The sequence below is a fragment of the Xenopus laevis genome, chromosome 4L (assembly GCF_017654675.1).
Source record: "Xenopus laevis strain J_2021 chromosome 4L, Xenopus_laevis_v10.1, whole genome shotgun sequence".
NCBI lineage: Eukaryota > Metazoa > Chordata > Amphibia > Anura > Pipidae > Xenopus > Xenopus laevis.
The window spans coordinates 79263235-79283913 of record NC_054377.1 but is presented as its reverse complement, the minus strand read 5'-3'; the positions used below and the strand labels follow the sequence as shown (position 1 = coordinate 79283913).

Sequence of the window (20679 nt, the reverse complement as noted above, 5' to 3'; positions counted from 1 at the left end):
GCAGCCATTAGACTAATATTATGAAACGTATCCTGAGCACCCACTGCTGGTTGGTCCAAGCTGGGCAGTAGAACAGTAGAGGGCGCTTAAAGGGGATGGTCAATTTTAATCCCCCTTTGGCTTTGGGGAGTGAATATAAGGATTTTTCAAATTGCAAATAATTATTTTTTATTAGCTGTTTTTTAGTTGCTCGCAGCACAATCATATCCCCCCAATACCTGCTCATTCTTCAGAAGCACACAAAACTTTCTACTTGCCCTGCCCACCTTCCAATGAAAAACTTGTAGGCAACGGTGGGAGTGACGGTGAGACACATCAAGCAGGGGTCTGCAAACAAGACTACCTACTCCTTTTTCATTGGTAGCAGGTGGACTAGCAGAAGAGGCAAGTGGGCCAAGAAGAAGAGACGGCCATGGGCCGTGAAGGTTTTGTGCGGTGTTGAAGCATGAGCAGGTAATAAAAATAATTTGCATTTTAAAAATCCTTATATTCACTCCCCAAAGGGGATTAACATTTTTGACCAAACATTTCATGACATGAGCAGTTTTAAAGTGATAGTGACACTAAAAAGTAATCTATAGGTCCTGTTGATTGTTTTTTGCTGAGAGGTTTGTTTTTGTAAGTAAGTGTTAGTTGAATTTCGTAAACCTGACTGTTTTGCCAATCTGGCTGTCCCATCTCAGCCTGTCAGTTAGAGTTTCTAATGCTAACAGACTGCTGAAGCTCAAATATGGCAGCCCCCTCAGAGAGGAACACAGGGAGTCAGATGGGTAATGTAAAAGTATCCAGAAAATACTTTGTCAAAATTATAAGTAACATGCAAAGCCAATATTATGATAGATGTAAAAAGGAATCATTTCTGGTGTCAGTATCTCTTTAAGAACAGCTTATTTCTTGAAAAAAAAAAAAGTGCAGTAGCCTGTAATAGCAATATTACATTGGATTTAGAGCAGCATTACTTTGAGGGTTTTCTGGTGTATTTATATAGACCTTTCTGATAAAGCTTACTTCGTTTTAACCTTTCCTTCTCCTTTAATAGAGAATTTAAACATGTGCTGCTGTTTTATTTATATGGTAAAAGGACAGATTCAGCATCTTCTAAATGAAATGTCTCATTTGTTTTGCAGTTGGCTGAAGATGAAGGTGGTTGTTTTGTAGGTTTTGCAGTGATTGAGTATGAAACAGCTGAGCAGGCTGAGGAGGTAAGGAATTCAATCGATGGCACCACTGTGAAAGGAAGCAAAATCCAGCTGTCCTTCTGTGCTCCAGGCTCTCCAGGGAGAAGCACTTTAGCAGCACTTGTAGCAGCACAAGGAATGGTAAAGACATTTTAACTTTTGCTATCTATAAGATTCTGCATTGTTTATCTGCATATGTGACTTGGAAGAGAGATTTTTCTAGGGGGAGACAGTATATGCTATGTATGTTAATTATTATATTATTTGCTGAAGCCCCTTGCCAGTGAGTATATAGGTCATTGGCAGATGAGGAAGTACAGGGGAGCCATAGCTGTTGCTTTGGAACAGTAGATTTTGGCCAGTTGTGTGGTATTTTTTTATGGCGTCTGAATGGTTTGACATAATAAAGACTTGGTAAATTTATATTGTATTCTACTATCCAAACTCTAAAGCAATCAAATAGACACAGTTTTTGGGGGCGTGGCCGAATGCCGAAGTAACTGGTCGCACAGCGGTGAGCTCCGTGGGCACATTGATCCTGATTCTACCCTGACCGAATAATTCTTTGGGACTTTCTACCCCTTTATCGTTGTGCCTTGCTCGGCGAACATGGGTGGCTCTAAGGGTCCGAAAAAACCTGCTGATACGTCACAAAAGATGGATCAATACGTGAGGCGACTCGCCCAAGATGGCGCCGACGGCCCTTCTCCACCTGAGTCGTCAGAGGGGCCTGGGCCTGATACGACTATGGCTCCTGTTTTGGCCGCCATTGCAGCCTGTCAGGCAACTTTAACAGCCCGGATTGACGAGGTGAAGGTTGATTTGTCTCTCATTAAGGTCGATCTACAGACTATGAGGGAACGCACAGCGGCGGTTGAGGCTAGAGTAAGCAATCTAGAAGACTCCTATCAGCCACTCCCAGAGCGGTTGGACGACCTACGCTACCAACTCAAGCAACAGGCTGCGCAACTAGACGATTATGAAAACCGTCAGCGGAGGAACAATGTTCGCGTGGTGGGTCTCCCAGAGGGCTCGGAAGGTGAGCATGTGGTGGACTTTGCCGAATCATGGCTTCAGACTCTATTGCCACAGGCCACTTTCACAACGCATTTCACAGTGGAGAGGGCGCACCGTGTCCCCGGGAGGCCCAGACCACCGGGAGCCCCACCACGCCCGTTCCTCATCCGACTTTTACATTTTAGAGACAGAGACACTGCTTTGACCGCGGCTCGATCGATGGGGAAGCTTGAGTTTAATGGCGCCACGATCTCCTTGTACCCCGATTATTCCACACACTTGCAGAAACGACGCAGTACTTTGACTGAAGTCAAGAAACGACTGCGGGATCGAAATCTTTATTCCATGCTGTACCCCGCGCGACTCAAAGTCGTGGAAGGCAACAAGGCTCATTTCTTTACCGTTCCGGAAGACGCCCTGGAGTGGCTAGAAGCAAGGCCCAGAAGAAGCCCCAGGCAATGACTTGCAGTGTCGCTTCAGGGTCCCTTCCTAACTTGGACTCGTATGGGGCTCCTCTGGCTCCTCCGCTATTTGGGTGCTGCCCCTCACACCTGGCCTGACTCCTGTGGGTCTAAAGGTACTTACTTGTTGTAGCATTTATTGGCTAGCACGCTGTTACTGTAATTTTTTGCACGGACGCTATGCAGCTGTACAGATTTTGTGCCTGTGGCTCGTCCTCTGTGTTGAGTTACTTTTCCCGGTTTACAATTGGCTATACCTGGACTGCGCTGTGTGCCCTGATTGCCTCCCTCTGTGCGGGGATTTCCCCACTTTACGTGGCTGAATGTGGCTCTATGCCCTGCATTGAACCGAATTATGGCTACCCTGCTGCCATGTCTGAAGATAACCATACCTCCACGCCTTTTCGGCTTGACTGTTGCCTTTTTCCTGTCCGTTTTAGCCACCCACACGGAGGTTGACGTCGAACTACACCTCCTACTACTTACCAGGGGGCTACTTCCTCTTCACAGGCACTGATCACCCTTCTTCCATGAGTACTCTTCAGTTTGGGACCCTCTCCTGGGCCGTATCTTCAGAGTGGAGACGTGTCTGCCATGATCGGATGTCCTACAAACTTTTGTCCATTAGCTGTCTTTTGGTCCTGCTAATTTCCAGCCCACGGCACACTTTCACAGATCTCTCAGCTGGTAGTGACTGAGCTATGGGCAACCACTTTCTCCAGTTTCAATGACGTTTGGGTTATTAAGCCCGGCGAACTTTCAGGTCTGGGCAGGGTGGGGGGTGTTTTTGGGGTATGTATGGGTTTGTGTTATGTTCTTTCTCCCTCTCTTCTCTCTGTCCTTCCATCTTTTTAGTTTTTTTTTTGTTTTGGCTGGAATAACTGCTCTCACCTTACCTTGAAGATCAGGGTGTCGCCTGGGTACCATGGAGTCGAATCAGGGATTGTGAGTATATATTGTCTTTATGGGTTACCATGTCTGTAGTAACTATTGTATCTTGGAATGTGAGGGGTTTGAACGATAAGGTTAAACGTGCATTGGTTTTTAACTATCTCAAAACGTACAACCCCCACATTCTTCTGCTCCAAGAAACGCATCTGACAGGGAATAGGGTCCTGGCTTTGCGCAAACCCTGGGCGTCCCATACATACCATACCACGTTCTCTTCCTATGCTAGAGGCACGTCCCTCATTGTCCGTAAGGGCCTCCCTTTAGACTTTCTCGATATTCGCTCTGATAGGCTGGGCCGTTACCAGATATTGGCGTGTAACATAGCTGGAAACCCTCTTTTAGGGAATAGTGCAAATGCCCCCGGCCCCCCTTTGCCTTATGGGTGATTTTAATGCCTGCTTTAATCCTGCTATAGACAGACTATCTGCAGCTGCCCCCACCACCTCAAAACTTGCAGAGTGGGCATTGGCTTATGGCTTAACTGATGTTTGGAGGTGGAAGTTTCCGGAGCGGCAGGAGTTCTCCTGCTATTTGGCCACTCACCACTCTCTTTCTAGAATAGATTTGGCTCTGCTCTCCTCCGACCTTTTGCCTAGAGTACGTGAGGTCAGATACTTACCCAGAGCAATCTCCGACCATGCCCCCTTACTCCTTTCACTAGACTTGCTTCCAGACCCCGCTTCTAGGCAGTGGAGACTTAGCCCCTTTTGGTTAAAGAATGAGATTGTCGTGACCAACTCCGCGACTGCCATTACTAATTATTGGCAGGATAACCGACTATCTGCTTCCCCCCAAGTAGTGTGGGATGCCCTCAAGGCTGTTCTGAGAGGTAACTTAATAGCATCTATTGCTCTGGTGAGGGCCCATGGTAAGGATACTTTGGAGTCTATGGAACTGGCTGTGAGGGAATCCGAATCTGCTTACATACTTGACCCATCCTTGGTCAACCATACTGAATTTGCGGCGGCTCTTCGACGCCTTAATCTGTACAGGATAGAACTAACTAAGAAAAAGATGCTCCATGCCACTAGCACGATGTTTGCCCTAGGGGATAAAAATGGGAAACCCCTGGCGTTTTTAGCCAAAGCCCAGGAAACCTCTACAGCCATTCCCAAAATTAGAACGTGCTCTGGGGCTATCCTTACCTCTCCTAAAGATATTTCCTTGGCGTTCAGTGAGTTTTATAAAGCTTTGTATGCTTCTACCGCCCATTACTCCGAAGCGGAACTACACGATTATCTTAAGCCCATACCCATACCAAAACTCTCTCTGGACCAGGCTACATTTATAGATGCCCCCATTTCCCAATTTGAATTGGCTGAAGCCATTTTATCCTTTCCCTCAGGGAAGGCCCCTGGACCGGACGGTTTTCCTATAGACTGGTACAAGATTCATGTTAAGGAACTTGTCCCCATTCTACATGAAACACTTCTGCCTTTCGGGACTTCTCCTTTCCAAAATCGTTTGCTGAAGCGACTATTGTCCTTATTCCAAAGCCAGGGAAGGATGGGCTACTATGCTCCTCCTATCGCCCAATCTCCCTTCTGAATATGGAGGTTAAAATCCTTGCCAAAGTGTTAGCTAATCGACTGTACAGGGTAGTGTCGACTTTGGTGGAACCTGACCAATCTGGATTCATGCCTGCCAAATCTACCTCATTTAACCTTAGAAGGCTCTTCCTCAATTTACAATTGTCTCATGAGAATGTAGGATCCAGATTGGTGGTTTCACTTGATACGGCCAAGGCCTTCGATTCTATTGAGTGGCCTTACCTCTGGGAAGTTTTGTTTAGAATGGGATTCGGCCCTGCTTTTATTAAATGGGTCCAACTACTGTACAGTGAGCCCCAAGCAGCTATTAAGGTCAATGGGATTCTTTCATCCGCCTTTCGCTTGTCCCGGGGCACCCGGCAGGGTTGCCCCCTTTCCCCCCTCCTTTTCGCCCTGGCCATTGAGCCTATGGCCATTGAGATTCGGCAGTCCCCCCTAGTCAGAGGGCTTCTCTATAAAACAGTTGAGGAAAAGATTTCAATGTACGCTGACGACACACTACTCTATCTTGCCGACCACCACATTTCTTTGCAGTCCTCATTGGGTATTGTCAAGCGTTTTGGGAACTTCTCAGGCCTCCAAATAAATTGGGATAAATCTATGATTTTTCCTTTAGACAATCTATTCCCAGATATGTTGGACCCCCAATGTGAACTGCAAATTGTCCACTCTTTCAAATACTTAGGATTACACATTCATAGGCATCCGTCCTCGTTTCTCTTACACAATCTCCAGCCACTTCTACACAAATTCAAAACGACCCTGGATCACTGGGCAAACCTACCCCTTACTCTTATCGGCAGGATCAATATCTGCAAGATGGTTTTCCTGCCAAAGTTTTTGTACGTTCTGGGCAACACACCGTGTCATATCCCGAAAAAATCCCTACTGGAGATCGATCGTATCCAGTCCGCATTTATCTGGGGGGAAAAAACCCCGACACTCTCCCGTGCAACTCTGAATGCCTTACCTGAACATCTAGGCCTCGCATCCCCTAATTATGAGTTGTATTACTTAGCTTCGCAGAGTACTCGCATAGCTAATTGGCGATGTTTTGATACTGAGAATCCTGCATCGACCTTGGAAGCTCTTTACTTTACCTCCATAGAAAGCCTTAAGAACGCCTTGTATAGGAGCAGGAAGGATATAAGCCCTTTACCACCGGTGCTTGATGCTACTAAAAGAGCTTGGGATGCCATGGTACACCTAACTGACAAAACGGGGAGCATTTCTCCTGAAATGCCACTGTGGGGCAATAGCAATCTAGTGCACTTTTCTACTTTTACGGAGGCGGGGACGTGGGCTAGGCTTGGAGTTAAGCATATTAGACACCTGTACACTGACAATGCTCTGACTACCCTTCCCCTCTTGCAACAGGTCACCTCCCGTCCTAACCTCTCTGAGTTTAGATACCTGCAGATTGCACACTTGTGTACTACCCAATTCCCCACGCCCCCACCTGTGCAGGTTACTGACATTGAGGACCTGATCTCTCGCCCACTTAAGGCGAAGCTCCTCTCAAAGACTTACAAACTGCTTCTGTCTCGGAAATATGATCCGCGCCCTAGAGTTAAGTATAAATGGGAAGCCAGTGGGATTCAGTTAGCTCCAGATGACTGGGACGAAATTATCGGTTCTTTATACAAACCCCTTGTTAGCACTAGGGATAGACTTGTTCAGTTTAAAATTGTGCATCAGACCTATCTTACCCCTCAAAAACTGCAGGCTATGGGTAAACGTGATCTACCTAAGTGCCCGAGGTGTAGTGAACAGCTGGCTGATTTTTCTCATATGATGTGGCATTGCCCTGCTGTGCAAAGGTTTTGGCACCAGATTACTCAATTTATGGGGACAGAACTCGCCTTACCTCAGGTACTTAACCCTGCCACTTGTTTGTTGGGATTAGTAGATTCCATGGTACCCAGAGCCCGAACTAGAACCTTAATGAGGCTGCTCTTTTTCTACGGTAAAAAGACTATTGCTCTCCATTGGATGGGACCATCACCCCCGACTTTGCGGCACTGGATCGCCCTTGTCAACTCTCACCTGGAACTTTACAAACTTACATATGTGGCGAGAGGGTGTCCAGGGAAATTTGAAGATGTCTGGTCTCCGTGGACTGAATCTCTGGCAACCTCGCTGTAACAGTCATTTGTGTCTCCAGCCAAGTTATTGCTGTCTATTGTTTTTTTTTTCTTTCCTATCATCTTTCCCTTTCTTTTTTTTGTGTTAAAAATTCAATAAAAAGCATTCTTTAAAAAAAAATAGAGACAGTTTTTGTATGCAAATATTTGCATACTAATGATTATAGAATATGCTAAACAAACTTTTTTCTCCATGCACTTCTACAGCTGCATAATAATAGGAAGGGATTACTTCCAGAACCAAACCCGGTACAAATCATGCAAAGTTTCAGTAATCCAGCAATGTTACAAATGCTATTGCAACCCCAACAAAGAGGAAGATCAGGAAAGCATGGTAAGCCAGTTCTTTTAGATAATGTCTTCTTATATTTTCTTAATAGTTGGTTGCTGATGTAAAACTTAATCTCTTATGATAAAAGAAGAGTGACATTCTTTGATAACTGTTTAATTAAAACATGGATAAATATCTGAATTAAAATAAACAATCACTTTACCTAGACTGGCACAAATCTGCATCATTGACATACTGCATAAACCCATCTGTCAACTTAACCTTAAATTTATACAAGATTTGGTACATCCCAATTTATATTCAAATATATTTGTTTTTGGATTTAAGCAAATACTGATTTTTCAAAAGCACATTTATCCAAATACTAAACCAAATCCGGATTGTAAAAAAATTGATTTTGACTGATTCCTCTGAACAATTAACAAAGGTGCTGGGATTCACCCAAACCCCAAACAGAATCCGGGATTCAGTTTTATATTTGAAAGGTACTAACTATGTAATATGTCAGCATATGTATTTAATTGCTTGGTAGCCCTTTAAAAACTGGTGAATTGGTCATTATCCATGTTGCAGATCATCTGTACCCTTCAAATCACAACAAATTGTGTTGCTGCATCCTGGTATGTCAGTAATGATATCTGTGGATCTAAAGCTACCAACATGATGATTTTCTTTTTTCATTCAAACCACATGAAGTTATAAAACTGGGATTTAGTCAGCATTATTATTCTAGAAATAATTGCAAGTTCTCTGCTAGTTTTCTGTAACGGTTGTGCTTAAAGAAAAAACTCTTTGCCTTTAAAGGTTCAACATCAGGACGGCCCCACTTTGTGAATCCAACAGTGAGCCAAGCTTTACTGCAGATCAACAAACTGCACCAGGTGAAATGACAACATCTAAATTTTGTGCTTTATAAATGTGTTAAATACAGGTATGGTACCTGTTATCCAGAATGCTCGGGATCTGGGGTTTTCCGGAATAAAGGATATTTCCGTATTTTGGGTCTTCGTGCCTTAAGTCTACTAGAAATTCATTTAAACATTAAATAAACCCAATAGGCTGGTTTTGCTTCCAATAAGGATTAATTATATCTTAGTTGGGATCAAGTACAAGCTACTGTTTTATTATTACAGAGAAAAAGGAAATCATTTTTAAAAATTTGGATTATTTGGATAAAATGGAGTCTATGGGAGACAGCCATTCCAAAATTTTTTTGTATATTGGGTTTCCGGATAAGGGATCCTATACCTGTACTAGCAGGTAGTAACTCTTGCTCCTTCTCAAGCCAGTTTTGTCTCTCCTAACACAAAAGGATCGGTAACATAAAAAAGTGAAAATATTTTATTTACATTCATCACCTACAAAATTTTATATTGGCAACAAAAAACTTGTTTTATATGAGAAGGATTTTTAGTCTTTAGTTCTGTAGAGGGCCATGAGGAGAATTTGACCCCTATTTATCTTCTTATATAAGAAGCTACAGCGCTTTATTTATTTGCTTTGTAAACGTGCCTTTTCTCCTTTTTGGGAGGAATGGCTTGCCTCATGGCCAAACACAGGAGTTTATATATAAAAGTATGTAAGTGTTTTGGAAGCAATAACAAATGTATTATCAGTGCAGCGTAACAGTACATTATATTTAAATACATATAAACCACCTTCATTTTTTTGTTGTTCCTTTAAGCAATAGACAAGCTGTATCAGCAGCAGCATAGTGGTATCTTTTAGGGCACGGTGAATGTGAAAATCCAAAGGAAGTCTATTGGAGTTCTTTGCATTCAACATGGCCTAAAATATACCACTAAGCTCCTCATGCATAGTTTGAGATACATAATACACAAAAGCCATGAATATCCTTTAAATTATATCCTTATAAATGTTGACTAGTGATATAATCAGTTGTAAATGGTGAGTAGTGAAGTAATTTTTGTCACGACTCACTAAAACTTGTGTATTATAATAAATAAAGTACCCTTGTTGGAAAATGAGTATATTAAAAATTATAATTAGATATTATATTAGAAGTAACCTTGGAGTTCCATGACCTGTATAAAAATACTCCGCCTTGGGCCTCGTGCTTTTATATGTTCATGGAACTCCTCAGTGAATTCATTGACTTATAATATCCTTATATTTTATTCACTATATATATCAAACGCATTAAATGGAGCAGTTTCAGGAAATTTCAGCCTGTTTGTTACACTGTACATTGAAAGGGACAAATAACTTTTTCTTGACATAAGGGTTTCACACTACTTCTAAAAGCACTTTGGACCTTGTTAAAAAAACATTGTTCTTGTTCCTACGCAGACACAAGGTATAGGAGGTAATTCCCTGCTTCAAAACTATTCCCATCTACAAATGGCACAGAAGCAACTTCTGCAGCTAAAAAGTGCTCAATCCAATAATTGTGTAAGTATATGCATAAAGATGTATGACCACAGCAGCTTTGTTTGTTTGTTGTCATACAATTAGCAGCTGTATTTATACCCTAAAGAAATGTTACTTTTATAATAGAAACCAGGCCTTCTTGGAGAAGCTCCAGCCTCCGTGTTACAGACAGCAATGGGCCCATCACAGCCAGGATCAGTGGAGGCTTCACAACGAGATGTGCACAAAAGTAATATGGCTTAAAAAAACTCTACAAGGATAAGCTATTTAACAAAGAAGCACTGCAACGCACAGAGGCACATTCAGTTCAAGGAAATAAACCACAGGGAAATTAAAGTATTTTTCAACACTAACAGTATAAAAATATAATGTAGTGTTGCCCTGCACTAGTAAAACTCCTGTGTTTGCTTCAGAAACACTACTATTATTTATATAAAGATGCTGCTGAGTAGCAATGGGGGCAGCCATTCAAAGGAGAAAAGGCTCAGGTTACACATCAGATAAGCTCTGTAGAACATAATGTTATCTGTTATCCTCTATTTAACCTGTGCCATATAGCCTTTTTTTAATTTCCACCATTGCTACACATCAGCTTGTTTATTTGAACTATAGTAGTGTTTCTGAAGCAAATAGATCAGTTTTACCAGTGCAGGGCAACGGTGCATGACATTTTCATTACTTTAAAACGTTTTAATTTTTTTGTGTTATTGCCATTCAAAGATGCCCTGAAACACAAGTTAACTTTTTGACAGTGTATGTTATAGTAAACCGTATATATAAGCAAAACTGCATCAAATGAATGCAGCTTTGACTGAGTTGCCACTAGAATTGAATCTGACTAGACCTGCTGATAATTCTAGGGTTTATTGATTTACCAAGTGGTTGCTAATTTTGCACCTACTTTAGGTTTATTGCTTACGTGTTGCACCACAAGCTATTTATTGGGAGTTGTGTGATAGATAGCTGCAGTGGATGTATATATAATGGAACTTTTTACCAAATTTTGCACTTGCTTAGTAAATTAGCTCTGTTGTTCTTGTAAAGTTTACATTATTAGTGACATGCAGCATTATATATACTAATAGCTATTCCCCTCCCCATGGCAATTCTCATACATTTAAATTAAAGAGTGGTTGTTCTGTGCATAAATAGCCACTCACTCATTCATAATGATCCTGTTTATACTTTTGGGATACAAATAATTGTTCAGCGTCTGATAAATATGTTTGAAAAAATGAAAAATATATCATACATGACTGAAGGCATTTCCCGAAATTAAAAGGAACCTGTTCTCAAAATAATATTAAGGGAATTTTATGGATCTTTTTAATGCATTCACGGAAGCCTGTGCTCTCTGATAAAATTAAAAACTCAGAGAAGGATACATTTTCTGATAAACCCTATCAGAAACCATATTTGAGTTAAAGTAACTAATATTTTGTTTAATCTCATTCATTATTAAGCCCTGCACTGATACTTTAACAGCAACACCAGTCAAGTTGATGCTTATAATGTGTAGGCAGTGGCATGTTTCTTTAAATGTACAACAAAAGGTGGAAACATAATTATGAAATATTATTTGACAATTAAACATTTATGGAACCAGGTTTTGTAAGAATATATTGTTAGATCTATTTATGGAATATTCCATAAATCCTTGTGTCATTTTCCTTTTTTTTTTTTTTTCTACTGTTGCTATGATCATACTGGGGGATGGAGTAAATCGTCAGATACACTGGATGTGTGAATTATAGCTTGTTTTGAGTTCACACCAGTCTGTTTTTCAGCTTGCTGCCTTCTGTCCTCCCACATCCTCCAAATATAGAGAGCAGTGCTGAGCAGCATGAAAGGCCTAAATTATAAAATCACTACATAGAACAGATTGCACATGGGATACAGGGAGATTGCTAACGGGCTAGTTGAATAAATTCAGAGGAGAATGTTGAATTTCCCACGCACCTTTGTGTTGATTCTATTTACAATAACTTAACCATCCATATTTTGTTCCTCTAGGCATACTGCCATTCTACCACAGTCCGCACATGAGCTCCGTACTGTCCCGTATGACACAGGAGAAGCCGTCAACATCAGTAGCTTTGCTTGAAGGATCAGGATCTCAGAATTATTTACAGCAGTCTGGATCAGTGCTTGCAGGGCACAATCAGCCACAAAGCCAGTCTGTTAGCAACGAGTCACCACTCTTGGTAAAATGCTCTTCTTGTTTTTTTGGTTGGGGGGCCTTTTTATCTCCATTTTAAATGTTGTATTAATTCCTTTGTGATATGTGTCAGTTTTCCCCACACATATCAATCTTGTTAAAAAGAAAAAAAAAAATCATAAGGCTGCCAGATTATTATCTTAATACAAACACTCTAAGGGGTCATATACCCACTGTATAACTTAATGAGCGATTCAAGTGGTCTTCTGAACACTTAATTATATATATATATATATAATTTTTTTTTTTTCAAATTTCATGATATTAGCAGTTTTTACATTACTAATATCATGAATGCTACGGGCAATGGCTCATGAAGTTCTTGTTCTGGCCACCACTCACACTTTTGTAATTATCCAATATCATACATCAGCGAGGCTTCAGCTGTCAATAATTCCTTCACTATACTATGGTGTGACCCTCCTGCTGTCAATAACAACTCCATTCAGCCACAGATTGCAAACATTGTGATTTACTTACAGCTACAGGGCCACCTCCTTATGTACTAGGTTGCCCTTAAGCTGTCAAAGAACCAGCTTTGAATAGATGCAATTTAGCTATGTGAATGCCACTTGATCACCTGGAGGAACATGCTTTCTTATCATTATATTATATACCCTTGCCTGGGAATTATTCAGAGACAGCTAGAGGGCAGTTGTCTGATCTGTACTATTGGATAAATACATGTTCCTCCATGTGATCTGTGGTCCCCAGCTACATAACAAGACTTGCGTGGCTGGAGGTAGTTGATCAGATGGAGGGCCATCCTCTGATATGTGCTATTGGATATTGATTATAAAAAGCATGTTCCTCCATGTGCAGTGGAGGAACAGCAGTGACCCCTCTGTTGATGCAGAACAAGAACTGCCTGCAACCTTGGCAGGAGGTAGTTCATCTGGGACAGCTGGAGCAGTTACATAGTTACATAATTAAATTGGGTTGAAAAAGACAAAGTCCGTCAAGTTCAACCCCTCCAAATGAAGCCCAGCATCCATACACACACCCCTCCCTACTTTCACATAAACTATATATACCCATATCTATACTAACTATAGAGTTTAGTATCACAATATCCTTTGATATTATGTGTATCAAAAAATCATCCAAGCCATTCTTAAAGGCATTAACTGAATCAGTCATCACAACATCACCCGGCAGTGCATTCCACAACCTCACTGTCCTGACTGTGAAGAACCCCCTACGTTGCTTCAAAAGAAAGTTCTTTTCTTCTAGTCTGAAGGGGTGGCCTCTGGTACAGTGATCCTCTTTATGGGTAAAAAGGCCCCCTGCTATTTGTCTATAATGTACTTGTAAAGTGTAATCATGTCCCCTCGCAAGCGCCTTTTTTCCAGAGAAAACAACCCCAACCTTGACAGTCTACCCTCATAATTTAAGTCTTCCGTCCCTCTAACCAGTTTAGTTGCACGTCTCTGCACTCTCTCCAGCTCATTTATATCCCTCTTAAGGCCTGGATTCCAAAACTGGATATGTTTAGATCCCCTTTAAAATAAACTGAGGACATGGAGAGTTGGGTATGGTTAGATTTGACAGGGGCAATCACTAAGTGCTAGTCTTAAGGGACCATTAAGAATAGAACATAACTTTTCTTTTCATTATGTATGTGCTACAGCAAAAATAAAGGTAATCTTTTTGCATTTGTTTCAGAATAAGTCCAGTAATCAGACCTCACTTCTGGGCGAGCCTCCAAGAGATATAAGGCTCAGTACAAATCCATATCTAAATCTGGCAAGTGTGTTGGCTGGTTCCACAATAGCAGGTGAGAAAAATAACAAAATAAGGTTTCTTTATCATAGTTACTGTTGGAAAATGTATCATTTGGTAATAGCTCACTATTTAATGGAATTTAGAACAAACATAATCTCTGAGCATTCCCAGCTGCTGTTGAAGTAAAACGGACAGATCCCTGTGAATAAAACCGTTCTACTGCACCTGCACCCAAAAAGCATCTAGGGGTTGCATAAATCAAACTACAATTGACTGTAGTTCTGCTGCTTCTGACTCTGCATGACCATTTTCATTCAACACAACTGCAGACCCCAGAGTATTTAATATGTACCGTTGCATGTGAACGATACACAGGACTGGGTGCAGTGCTGCTGATTTATATAATAAAAAGTTTTTCAGGTACTAAATCTTGCTGAACTGAGGTAATTACATTCATAAAATTGATAGATAACAGTTTAAGTTTTGGGGAATGTTGAAGATGCAATTGAAATAGTTCTAACACATAATCTCAAAATATGGCAATAATAGAAGGTTCATGGGGCTTACCAGGACCTGGATGCAGTCAATGTGTGTTTGGACAAGTCACTCAGGTCAGTAGCACATGGGGTGATTTATTTTTGAGGTCCTTCAAAGGAGAACACACAGCAATCAAATTGACCTTTCTGCCTGTAGCCTGTACCTATTCATTAGAATGGGAAACACGTTGATTGTGTCCCACATATGTCAGGGGCATAATGTAAGTCATTTTTTTATTTTCAAATTATGGGAGTGACAACATTGATTTATGTCAAATGCCCAACAGGACCAACTTCAAGTAAGAATAGGACTGAATGAAGCTAGCTCCTTTCTTCTGTACAGCTCCAAATTTTCCATGGGTTGAATCAAACAGCATTTCACTGAAGAAACAGCCTGAGTATTTAACTACTAGGCTTTTGGTCAGCAGCACTCAGTAAGCACCCCTGAACCAGAAGCCACACTAAGCAATTTTACATACATACCTGATACATCCACAGATTGAAACACAATTCCCCAGTATCCCTTAGAAAACAGTGGAATGCAACCCCACCCATACCTTGTTCCATTTTGAAGTGATGGATTCTGAGATATGAAGTCCCTCTGCTTTGCAGAAAATCTGTGCACCACCCACTATGGAAAAGTCCCAGAATCCATCACTTCACAAAGGAATAATGTAAAGGCAGGGTTTCAATATTGTGGGGCGATGGGAACTGCTGCCTGTATTCAGAGAAACAATCATGGTTTCCTTTCAGTCTGTGGAATGAGGTATGTTTGTGTACAAAAAAGAAATTAAGCATCGCAAAAACTAAAATTTAATATAAGCTTCATCATACTGAGATAATAAACTTTGTAAATACAATCAATTAATTATTCTGCATAGTTTCTGAAATAATCAAGTTTATGTTCACTATCCCTCTCTGAGCATCTGTAACATTTTAACAACGATGGATCGTTTAACAACGACCCATCTGGCCGTGCTCGGCTTCTCCTCCCTGGCTATAAGACAGGGAGGAGAAATCGAGCTCCACCAGATAGATCGTCGCCTTTTCAGAAGAGGAGCGCAAGCGGAGTATCGGTAAGATATTTCTTAATAAAGTCTTTGCGAATGTAGTTAAATGTGTGCTGGTGGTTTTTTTTTTTCGTTAAGGGCAAACAAATTTGTTATGAAAAAAATTTCATGTTACTGTTCCTTTGATTATATTTAGAAAGTTTCTTATTTCAGTATGCTCAAGCTTATATTTAATTTTCACGATAGTTCCCATTTAAGCATTCATAGTGTTTAATTACCTTTTCTACATAAGCACAACTGAATGGGCTCAGGTCAAAAAGGGGGGGGGGATATTTTCTCTCTCAATCAGCATAGAATCTCTATGGTGCTAGCATTAAAGTACCATAGTGCCTGCACTAAAGATTCTACAGTTCCAGTATCCTGTAATTTTAAAAATGGTCCTCTGAACAAACACTAATACCAAATTTGGAACAGGTGTTGCCAACTTAATTATTCAATTTACTACTTGGTTGCTTGTACATTTTCAATTTTTATAACTGCGCTCACCAAGTAATAGATGTGGTTTGGACTCCGAGGAGTCTTTGGAGTGCGTGCCCAAGGCAGATCTGCAATCTAAACAAACACCCCTTACCAGTTACACCACATTACACCCAAATAAAACCTTGCTTATTTCCATAGCAGGACCCACCTGGTTGGCTGTACCTAATGGCAGCCCTGTATGAGTAGAAATACAAGTGAAACACCAGGACAACAGTACAGTTTTATACAGGGTAACCCCTGCATAGTTTTATTTTGTGAAATGCAATGTTTTAGAGGTACGACCCTTCATCAAGCATGCAAATAAATGAGCGAAAGACAATATAAAGACAAAATATGTAATAATTTAACGATGCAAAACAACCTATATTCAGTAGTCCAAATATATACCATTCCAATTCATTCGATTTTCTGCTGTGAAAAAAATAAATGTTTTAAACGTCCCCATAGTCTCAGTGGGGCACATACATTGTAACAAATCTAGTGACCAATAGAAATTGAAACATTGGGGTAAAATGTAGCCAGAAAATTCTATAGAAGATATCTTGCCCGCAGAGTTCAAAGCATGTTATTTTTCCCAGGGATACTTGTTTCAACTGATTCATAAAAAGCACAAGTTAAATTCCTCATTTAAAATGTAAATCACATGGGAATTTCCATTGGATGATATTCTTTTGGGAGCAATAATCAATATTTTTTCAGTTTGGTGGCAAATATAAACCCCTTTATGGGTAGCATAATGGCTATTTTATAATATGGGTTGGATTTCCACACCAGAATGCACAATATTAAATGCCTGAGGCAACACGACTACAGGTATGGGACCTGTTATCCAGAATGCTCGGGACCTGGTCTAGTCTACTAGAAAATCATTTAAATGTTAACCCGATAGTCTAGTTTTGCTTCCAATAAGAATAAATTATATCTTAGTTTAGATCAAGTACAAGGTACTGTATTATTATTACAGAGAAAAGGGAAATTATTTTTTTTTAAAATTGGATTATTTGGATAAAATGGGGTCTGAGAGATGACCTTTGCTTAATTCTGAGCTTTCTAGATAAAGGATCTCATACCTGTAGCACCAGACCCTGTCAAACCACTGTATTCAGCTGCCAGTAAGACTGTGGAGTGGAGACTAATACATGGATCACACATTAAACCAGGTTTTAGAATTGTTTAGGTCCCTTCATGTGGCAATAATAATAATCCTTAATACAGATGCTGACCTAAAAATAAATTTTAATCTGTGCACATTGCTGCTACATTTAATTACTGCTGCTGTAAAATAATTGGTGATTTTATTCCTGACATTTTAACAGGAATGGCCCCTTTCTCAGTGTTTATATGCATATTAGGCAGTTTTATTTAAAAAGATCTGGAAATTATATAAGATTCTACACAGAGAAATAGCAGGAAATTTAGACTGTTGGGTAACTTTGATTATGTTGTATATTGGAACTGTTCATTGTCTTATTTCATCATTCTATTCCTATTCTCATGAGTGGAATGCATGTGTTTATCTTCTATTATGTATGTTTTTATTGGCCAGGCATGGGCTTAAGGAACATTCAGCAACATAATATGAATAGTTCAACCTCTCAGGAACCTGCATCGCAGCCTGGGCTGGAAAGTTATCTTGGCTACAGTCAGCAATATGGAGATTATTCACAGGTATTCTAGTCCTTTATTCATTTCTATATCTTCAAAAATGTTTTCCCTTAAGCTTCTTTGTACTACAGCAGCATTTGCTTGCATTCTAGGAAGCCCTGCAGCAGTGGTACGATCAATATTCTGCTTACAGCAGCACTCAAGTGGAGCAGTCCCACAGTGAAGAGCAAGCTGTAAGCAATGCCTTGTTCCATAATATTCAACTACTAGCCATGCCACTTTTTTGTAGCCAAGAAAAGTGCAACTGAAACCCTGGTTTGAAATTGTGTTTTTTTTTATGAATCAATAATTAATACTATATAGATGTGTCTTTTCTTAACCAATATGACTATGAATTGTGCATTAAGCAAGTGGTTTGTATGACCGAAAAATCCATCATGTGTGCATACTGAAGCCATTGCCTGTCCAGTGCTTCTGGAATTAGGGGAGCGGATGGCTTTTTCTATATGTGATAAAGTGACCTTAACCTAAGCTGTATTAAATGCTTACTCTAGGTTTTCTTAATCGGAAATTAATGTAAGATAGGAATGAATGATATTGTGTCTGGCTTCAGTAATGGACTTTTTCTCATTTATAAAACACTAGGCAAACTTGCACCTTGGCAGTAACCCATAACCAATCAGTGATCAGTTGATTGTTTGCAATAAGTTACTGCCCAGGTGCAAATTTGCCCAATATTTATAAATGACCCCCCCCTTTATGTGTCATTTGTGCCTTTCGGTTTTGTTCCTGTTGGGAAAGTGCTATAAACATAATTCTTCCTATTTGTACAAAAGCTAGATTGGCGGTATCCTGCTTTTTACATGTGATGGGTCAAGTATTTCTCATATTGCATGTTCAAGGGCCAGCTAAAATGAATATTCTGGGTTCATAAAAAAACACTGGATGACCACAGCCAGACTTGCTTATACATATACACAAGGCTTAATGGGCTTTTGCTCACTGAATATACACATTTGTGAGTAGTGATATGATTCTTATTTAGGGTATAGAATGCTAATAACATAGTGTTTGCACCTGCTGCCTTTATGGGCAACAAATGTGCTAAAGAAAATGTGTTTCTCTTTAATGATCTGTGAAATAGACACCCCCCTTGGTAAGATGTGTGTAAGATGTGTGTAAGATATGGAAAGACTTGGAAGGTGCCTGGGAAACTGAACTTTCAGGAACTGAGCCTATTAGTGTGCCCGGCTGTGTCTCATCTCACTTTGCATACAGCTTGCTTTAGATCTAAGGAGCTGTGCTTGCTACACGCTGTAGTATTGCCAGACAGTAGTTCTGTCTCTCTGGCCACAGATTTCAACTCCCTTTCTACTTCAGGTCAAATTAGATTTTCATTTATTTTCCAAGGAGCAGCAAAACTCATATACTGCAGGAGGTGAAGGAGAGAATTACTATTATCAGGTATAGTATATTCAAGTTTTTCTCATTTATACTCAGTGTCATGACAAATTTAAGAGGTTTTTTTTTTTCTTTCCTAGCCCTCTTCCGGTTTGGCTTATGGAAATTACAGTGCTTATGTTCAAGCACCACCAACGTACTACTCCAATGCCCAGATGACTTACCAGGCAGAGAGCACAGTGCCAACAAATAAGGTAAGTGAAAGAAGATATGAATGCGTATGTTCAATTCTAAATGGCTGAACTAGAGAATAATTGTCAGCTCTGTGTTACACCTTGAAGGCTACAGTTAGGGTCCAAGGTGTCACATGTAGCTGGTAACAATTACTTTCGCTGTGACAACTGCAAACCTGTGTGATTGGTACCTGAAACTGCAGCAATGAACACAAAGGTGGGTTTCCATACTAGTTCCTCTACTTCTGGTGGCATTTTCCTCCATGTTTGCCCAGATGTTTCTTAAAAATGGAGGTGACTGTGCTACATTGAGTACCAGCCTGAACCATGTGTTGACTTCAGAAGAGATTTATTCTGTTTTGTTTTAGGCATCAACAAAAGAAAAGAGAGCATATATTTTACCAGCGACAGAAGCCAGTCCGGCAGGATACGTGAATCAGTACTCGGAAGGCTCGGCAGAGCACTATGGAGATTCCTACTTTAAAAGGAAGAAAGTTTATTAACTGTATGAACGATATAAGTCACTTCTGCTTCCATCACCATATACCCAAAGATGCACAATGCAGTTCATCTTCTTCTTCTAAGCCTTTTAGCAGGGCACTAAAGGGTTACATTTGACTTCTCAGGCTGAATTGTTAATATAAATGGTAAAAATCTTAAGATTTGTAGATATTTTCTACATCTGAATATGTCTTGGTAAATAACAGATTTGATAATATAATAATATTGCTATTGCCTGCAAAAAAATCATTTGTAAATATGAAGCAATAAAGTGAATAGTACAGTTTTACTTTTCCAAGTGACTCCAAATGGCCTGGGTTTACCTACAAACTGAATGCAGGGAATATGGACACTTCTGTGTTACCCACAAGAGCCGACTGTGTGTTTTTACCTTCCAAATGTGAATGTGTGTGTCTCCAATGGCATGCTTTTTCCAAAAACTTCCTGAACTCCTATAGTTTTGAAGCAATAAAAACAAATGAAAAACTTGTTCATATCTGCATTGTACTGTACAGTATAATACCTAAAACGAAAAGTTTTTTAAATAAAGTTGAACTTCCCCTTAAAGCCTTTTGGCTCAGAAGTATGCTTTGCAGGTAGGTTGCATTAGCTCTGGTTGGTGAGTTTGGATCATCTCCGAGCACTTCTCTTGGTGCCCGCCTATACACCCAGAGTAATCCCAGTCCCTGCACATTTCTTACATGAGCACAGGGTGTAGCTCCAGGACACGGAAAGGCACGGTTTGTGGGATTATCCGTTTAGCTGATTTTCTTTACAGGTTGTCCTTTCTTTCCAGGATCCAGCTGTCTGTTGTTTGTTCATGCAGTTGTGTTCCTGGAGATCTAGGAAGTGCAGGCATTGCTCAGAATGCTTGGGACCTGTTTTTTTTCCATAGTTTGGAGAATGTTCTTTAAAGGGGAACTATT

General features: G+C 40.3%; 1 protein-coding gene across 4 annotated transcripts in view; it reads left to right on the top strand.

Moving 5' to 3' along the window:
- raver2.L (ribonucleoprotein, PTB binding 2 L homeolog) overlaps nt 1-20320 on the top strand; it is a 33322-nt gene extending 13002 nt beyond the window's left edge. Inside the window, exons 4-15 of one of the 4 annotated variants that reach the window (XM_018258232.2) lie at nt 1128-1319; nt 7509-7635; nt 8398-8474; nt 9904-10005; nt 10111-10213; nt 11998-12188; nt 13868-13979; nt 17560-17681; nt 17771-17851; nt 18999-19082; nt 19160-19273; nt 19621-20320. In XM_018258232.2, the coding sequence (XP_018113721.1) occupies nt 1128-1319; nt 7509-7635; nt 8398-8474; nt 9904-10005; nt 10111-10213; nt 11998-12188; nt 13868-13979; nt 17560-17681; nt 17771-17851; nt 18999-19082; nt 19160-19273; nt 19621-19755 (1440 nt within the window). In that variant the 3' untranslated portion in view covers nt 19756-20320. The remainder of the gene's footprint in view (nt 1-1127; nt 1320-7508; nt 7636-8397; nt 8475-9903; nt 10006-10110; nt 10214-11997; nt 12189-13867; nt 13980-17559; nt 17682-17770; nt 17852-18998; nt 19083-19159; nt 19274-19620) is intronic. The other 3 variants (XM_018258234.2, XM_018258235.2, XM_041590380.1) reach the window with 3 other exon arrangements.
- The last annotated feature ends 359 nt before the right edge of the window (nt 20321-20679 follow it).